This window comes from Vicia villosa, linkage group LG6, assembly GCF_029867415.1.
Source record: "Vicia villosa cultivar HV-30 ecotype Madison, WI linkage group LG6, Vvil1.0, whole genome shotgun sequence".
Classification (NCBI taxonomy): domain Eukaryota; kingdom Viridiplantae; phylum Streptophyta; class Magnoliopsida; order Fabales; family Fabaceae; genus Vicia; species Vicia villosa.
This window is the reverse complement of record NC_081185.1, coordinates 41,851,639-41,858,723: the sequence shown is the minus strand read 5'-3', so window position 1 is coordinate 41,858,723 and position 7,085 is coordinate 41,851,639. Positions and strand designations below refer to the sequence as shown.

Below are 7,085 nucleotides of genomic sequence, written 5' to 3'. Positions count from 1 at the left end.
CATGCTCGTGACGCTGGACCTTTGAACCTATGTGTACTATGTTTGAATTACCATGTTTGTAGTACCATGTTTGTATTACCATGTTTGAACTACCATGTTTGCTTTACCATGTTTGAATATGTGGCATCCACGCATCCATGCATTCATACATTCAAAAATCCATCTTTTTCCATAAAAATATGATTTTTCCAAAAAAAAATTTTAGAGAATTTTCTTTGCAAACATTATAGGATTAAGTTATGGAAGGGGTAAAAAGGCATACCAAAAAGTACGATTTCAAAATGCCTAATGTGGAAAGACTGAAAGAGTTAGCATCTTCTGTACAAGATCCTTCTGATTTTAGGAAAAGCCATGGAAAGCTTTTGCCTATCTTGAACACTCATGTTGATGAAGGACTTCTCAAAACTCAGGTTCAGTTCTACGATCCCGTCTACCGGTGTTTCACCTTTCCAGACTATCAGTTGGTACCAACCTTGGAAGAATATGCCGATCTTTTGGGTATTCCTGTATCTGACAAAATACCTTTCAATGGTTTGGAAGCCATTCCTAAGTCACCAGTCATTGCAGCAAGTATCCACTTGAAGAAATCTGAAATAGAAAGTAATTGGACTACCAAAGGAAACTTTCCGGGTTTGACTTCGCAGTTTCTAATAAAGAAAGCCTTTGATTTCATCGAAACTGGTAGCATGATAGCTTTTGAAGCTGTATTAGCCTTGCTCATTTATGGGTTGGTTCTGTTTCCCAACGTCAACGACTTTGTTGATATCAACGCCATAAAGATCTTTCTGATTGGAAATCCTGTTCCGACTTTGCTTGGTGACACGTATTTCTCTATTCATCACAGGAATCGCCAAGAAGGTGGAATCATTGTATGTTGTGCACCTCTTTTGTACAAATGGATTGTTTCACACTTACCTAAGTCCCCTACTTTCACGGAAAACCGAGAAGGTTTGCGTTGGCCTCGAAGACTTATGTCCCTTACTAATAATGATATTCATTGGTATACTCTGGCTCGCTGCGGTACAGAAACCATTGATAGTTGTGGAGAGTTCGCCAACGTACCCCTCATCGGTACACAAGGAGGAATTAACTACAATCCGGTCCTAGCCCGACGACAACTCGGGTATGCAAATTCAGTTAAACCAATTGGTCTCGCAGTGGAATGCTACTTTTACCGAGAAGGGGAGGATCCTCAAAGGTTGAAGACATGAATGGTAAGAGCTTGGTACGACGTCCGAAGAAAAGAAAAAGGTGGGGAAAGAAACTGCATTGCTACAAACGCCTATACCTGCTGGGTGAAGAAAAGAGCAAAGGAGTTTCAAATGCCTTATGATTATGAAAAACCCATGTTCCCTGTGGTGTCTCAACTACCCAACATTCCCATTGACACTACGGAAGAATACCAAGAGATTTTAGCCAAAATGAGGTTAGAAAAAGACGCTTGGGAAGAAAAGTTTCGTAAAACTGATGAGGAAAATAGAAAGTTGAAGAAAAGAGTGAAAGATCACGAAGAAACTCTCTATTATCAAGATGGATGGCTCATGAGCAAAGATGAGAAGATTCGTCAGAAAGATGCCGCAATCAGAAGATACATCAAAGAAAGCAAGAAAAATCTTGAAGCCTCGACAAGCAACGCTCCGATGCCTGACAATTGGAAGAATGTTGTTGACAAACTGAGGGCTGAAAAGGCCGAGTTGAAAGCTTACTATGGGAAAGAAATCATGAAGCTCAAGCTGCACAATGCATTTGGTTATTCGTCCGATGAGGATGTTTAGGATTTGTTTAGATTTTCATTTATCATTTGCTATTGTAAGGAGCTACGCTCCAATGTTGTAACAGGTATCATTTTCATTTATCTTCTAGTTTTTTCCACTTGTTGGAACAGGTATTTGGATTTGAATTATAGTTTTGAATGTCGCATCTAGCGGAATTGCAAGTCTACTTTTGCCTGGAGGGAGAACTGCACATTCAAGATTCAAAATACCTGTACCATGCTTAGAATCATCCATTTGTAACATTGACAAAAAATAAGACCTAGCTGGATTGTTGCAAATAACTAATCTTATCATTTGGGATGAAGCTCCTATGGCTAGCAAATTTTGTTTCGAAGCTCTTGACAAGTCTTTGAAAGATATAATGGGTCATGACAAGGTTGCTTCTAAGACAATTTTTGGAGGAAAGGTTGTGGTCTTTGGTGGTGATTTCAGACAAATTCTACCCGTTGTTCCTAGAGGAACCCGGTCTGACATTGTTCATTCAACAATAAATGCGTCATATATTTGGGATCATTGCAAAGTTCTAACGCTCACAAAAAATATGCGTTTGGTATCTGGGACAAATTCAACAAATGTAGATGAAATAGACCGCTTTTCTAAGGGGATATTACAAGTTGGAGATGGAAAGATATCTGAACCAAATGATGGATATGCTGAAATTTGTATTCCACCTGAGTTACTTCTAACAGATTTTGTAAACCCAATTGAAAAGATTGTTACAAGTACCTATCCGAATATCCTTGATAATTACACAAATTCAACTTTCCTTCAAAGTAGAGCAATATTAGCTTCAACCATCGAAGTTGTGGATGAAATCAATGATTACCTAATAAATCTTCTACCAGGTTAATATATATTTTCTCCTATTATTTTCTTGTATTTGATAATTGTATGGTCAATTTTAATAATTTAAATGTTTTATAGGTGATGCAAAGGAATTTTTAAGTAGTGACTCAATTGACAGGGCCGAAGCTAATGACAATGATGGTTTTGAGCATTTGACACCTGAATTTTTAAGTTGTTTGAAATGTTCTGGTTTGCCAAATCATTCATTGAAGCTAAAAGTTGGTACTTGTGTGATGTTGATAAGGAATTTGGATCAATGTGAAGGTCTTTGCAATGGTACAAGATTAACGGTAACTAGACTTGCAAATCATGTCATCGAAGCCAAGATTATATCAGGTACATATATTGGAAATACTATTTACATCCCAAGAATGTCTTTATCTCCTTCTCAATCACCTTGGCCATTCAAACTCATTCGAAGACAGTTCCCCATTATTGTTTCATTTGCTATGACCATAAATAAATCTCAAGGCCAATCGTTAGACTATGTTGGTCTATATTTGCCTAAAGATGTCTTTAGTCACGGTCAACTATATGTGGCTATGTCAAGAGTGAAGAGCAAAAATGGGTTGAAAATCTTGATTCACGACAAAGACAAGAAACCATTATCTCAAACAACTAATGTGGTCTTCAAAGAAGTGTTTCATAATGTTGTATAGGTATTTATAAATTACATTATCTTGACTATTTGATTTCTTTCATTTCTAAATTTTTTTACTCATTTCTTTTTCCCTTTTTTTGACATAATAATGACAGTTTTTAATTTAACTTGTAGGTATATTGCAATTACCTAATTTTAACATTCATTTGAAATTGAAACGTGTAGGTATCCTGCAATTACCTTCATTTCACATTCAATTTTTAATATTTTGATGGTGAGTTTCTTCCTTATTGGTGCCTTTTTTTTTACAATAAAATTGTATATTGCCTTTTTTTTATCATATGTTACACTATTATGGTGTGGTGCATCATGTCTTTCTTATATGGTTAGTGCCGTTTTTCTATGCCATTTATCTTTATTTTATAATGTAATGTGTATGTGTTCTTATTAATATATTTATATACAATATGGAAGATTCTTTTTATGTACAGTCTGTGATTTCATTGATCCATTTTTTCTTCTTCTTGTAGGTTACACATTATTATTTGTATCCCTATTGCAACTACAAAGGAGTTTATAGAATACTCAAGTGTGATCATTTCCATATTTTTGTTGTTCTCCTAAACTATCATTGAATGATATGTAGTTTACTGTCTTAGACATTTATGTATCTAAGTTGTAAACTTTCTACACAATTCATTGTCTATGAAGTTCTAAATATATCAACCTACCAACAAATACCGTACCCGTGCGGACGCACGGGTCTTCAACTAGTTATTTCAATAAAAGAATAGTTTGTGTTCAAATGTTTGCAAGAAAATAATCTAAAAATGTTTGGAAAAAATCATAAATTTCTTTTTGCATACATCATTCTGCATATCGAGTCTGTTGTATAGAGTCTTATCTTTTGGATCTTTCTCCAATAGATCGTCAAGCTGTCGCGTCTCAAAGTTTCTCGACCGCGCTCGCAATCAGATCACAGATACAATACTCGTTCAAGCAGAAGAAGAGTAATGGAACACTCTGAACAAGAGAATATTGAGCTCCGTGGTACGGTGACCACCCTTCAGGAAAAATTGGAAAGTCTCACTACTCTGGTTGACTCTTTAATAGCCGCACAGAATCAGCCGCCGCCACCTAACAGTCAAGCAACAGTAACATCTGAAGTCACTACTCCAGTTTCTACAGTTGCATTCAGCATTCCATCTTTCTCCATGCCAGAAGGTTGGGGCACGCCTTTCAGCTTTGGTACAGGTTTCCGCCATAATTTCTCTGGGGTTCAAACAGCTACAACTGAAGCGCCTGCTGCACAAGGTTCGGCGTTTATTCCACATTCAGGGGTAACTTTTTCCCAAATCACTATGGCACTTTCTCAACCCACTATGACAGTTCCGACCCCTACGGTTCACACTGTTCCTTATGATGGCAATGAGATTTATCATGATCAAGGTGATAGCACAAATCAGCGTAATCTTGTGGAAGATCTCCAAGAACAATTCAACAAGATTCAATTGGAAGTCAAAGCTATTCGTGGCAAAGATTTGTTTGGAAAGAATGCCCAGGAGCTATGTTTGGTTCCCAGTGTACAAATACCTGCTAAATTCAAGGTCCCTGACTTTGAGAAGTACAAAGGAAGTTCTTGTCCACAAAGTCATCTTGTGATGTATGCCAGAAAGATGTCTACTTATGCAGATAATCATCAGTTGTTTATCCATTACTTTCAAGACAGTTTGACTGGTGCCGCACTGAAGTGGTACACAGGCTTGGATAGCACCAATATTCGAACATTTAATGACCTAGGTGAGGCCTTTGTCCGACAATACAAGTATAACTCGGATATGGCTCCAGACAGAGATCAGCTTCGGTCCATGGCTCAGAAAGACCATGAAGCTTTCAAAGAGTATGCCCAACGATGGAGAGAAATTGCTGCTCAGATTAATCCACCGTTAAAAGAGAAAGAGATGACAAAGATCTTCTTGAATACTCTCAGTCCGTTTTATTATGAACGCATGATTGCTAGTGCTCCAAGTGATTTCACCGAAATGGTAAACATGGGGATGCGTCTAGAAGAAGGAGTCCGAACCGGACGTCTGACTAAAGAAGGTGGATCTTCGTGTGGAACCAAAAAGTTCGGAAGTGGTTTCCCAAAGAAGAAAGAACAAAGTGTTGACATGGTATCCCAAGGGAGGCCAAGAGGAAATATCAGTCGTCAACAACAAGTTTCTGCTATTGCGCCAGTCATTAATACAGCACCAAATCCGGGATTTACCCCGCAGTTTCAACAACAACAGCCTCGACAACAGGCTCAGCAGTTTAACAATAATCAGAATCGTGTACAAAGAGCTCCACAGTTTGATCCGATTCCAATGACTTACACAGAATTGTACCCTGCCTTGATTGAAAAAGGTCTCGTTCAAACTAGAACACCACCACCAGTACCTGAGAAACTCCCATGGTGGTACAAAGCCGAGGTCTCATGCCCTTATCATCAAGGAGCACCTGGCCATGATCTTGAGCATTGCATAGCTTTGAAATATGAAGTTCAGAGGTTGGTTAAATCTAATCTCCTCTCATTCAGAAATTTGAATCCAAATGTGCAAGCAAATCCACTGCCCAATCATGGAGGGCATGTTGTAAACATGGTGTATGGATGTCCTGGTCCATACCGAGTCTATAATATCAACTTCTCAAGAGCAGATTTGGTGCAAATGCACGCCACTCTCTGTCGAGGGCCGAGTTTTCGCCAGCATCAATATGGTTCCTGTAGCATATGTTGTGTAGATCCTCACGGATGTTCGATTGTGAGAAGAGATCTCCAAGTTCTGTTGGATAATGGTACTATTCAGATCTACAGAAATAGGGATGAAAATGAAGTTAACATGATAGGATGTTATCCGCATGAGCTTTTAGTCTCAGATATCAACTCGGAAATGCCTAAAGTTAACGTCATCGTTCCTCATTTCAACATGCCCGAACGCATAGAAGTTACTTACAACAAGCCAAAGGTTCCTATTGCACCTTTGATCATTTGTCTACCTGGACCTGTTCCTTATGACTCTGACAAGGCAGTTCCATACAACTACAATGCAACAATGATAAAGGATGGACAAGAAGTTCCTTTACCAACTCTTTCATCTGTCGTGAACATCGCTGATGTGAGTCGAGTAACAAGAAGTGGACGTGTGTATACTCCACTACCTTCAAAGCAGCCTGTTGCTCCTGCAACCGGGCAAAATCCTGTTGATACACCGGTGGGGAATCCTGAGGAAACTCCTGTCAGTAATACAAGCACTGATGTTGGTCAGTCCAGTGGAACCAATGTCAATCCAGATTTCGATGAAATTTTGAAGCTCATCAAAAGAAGTGAATACAAGATTGTGGATCAGCTTATGCAGACTCCTTCAAAGATCTCGATACTTTCATTGCTTTTAAACTCAGAAGCCCACAGGGAAGCCCTGATGAAGGTCTTAGATCAAGCTTTTGTAGACCATGATGTGACTGTTGACCACTTCGATGGGATAATAGCCAACATAACAGCTTGTAACAATTTAAGCTTCTGTGATGAAGAACTCCCCGAGGAGGGTAAAAATCACAATCTTGCTTTGCACATTTCTATGAACTGTCAGTCGGACTCTTTGTCTAATGTACTGGTAGACACCGGATCTTCCTTGAATGTTATGCCAAAGACGACTCTTGCTCGCTTGTCTTACCAAGGAATGCCTATGAAGTTCAGTGGTGTAGTTGTCAAAGCATTTGATGGATCGCGAAAATCGGTTATTGGCGAAGTCAACCTTCCCATGACAATTGGTCCACATACATTCCAAATCACCTTCCAGGTCATGGACATTCAGCTGCTTATAGCT

The 7,085-nt window shown here is 38.8% G+C and overlaps 1 protein-coding gene across 1 annotated transcript; it reads left to right on the top strand.

The window, feature by feature from the left end:
* The first annotated feature begins 2,085 nt into the window (after positions 1 to 2,085).
* LOC131613583 (uncharacterized) lies at positions 2,086 to 3,280 on the top strand. The gene is made up of 2 exons (XM_058885240.1): positions 2,086 to 2,620; positions 2,700 to 3,280. The coding sequence occupies exons 1-2, from the start codon at positions 2,086 to 2,088 to the stop codon at positions 3,278 to 3,280; spliced, it is 1,116 nt and encodes a 371-aa protein (XP_058741223.1).
* Positions 3,281 to 7,085: the final 3,805 nt, after the last annotated feature.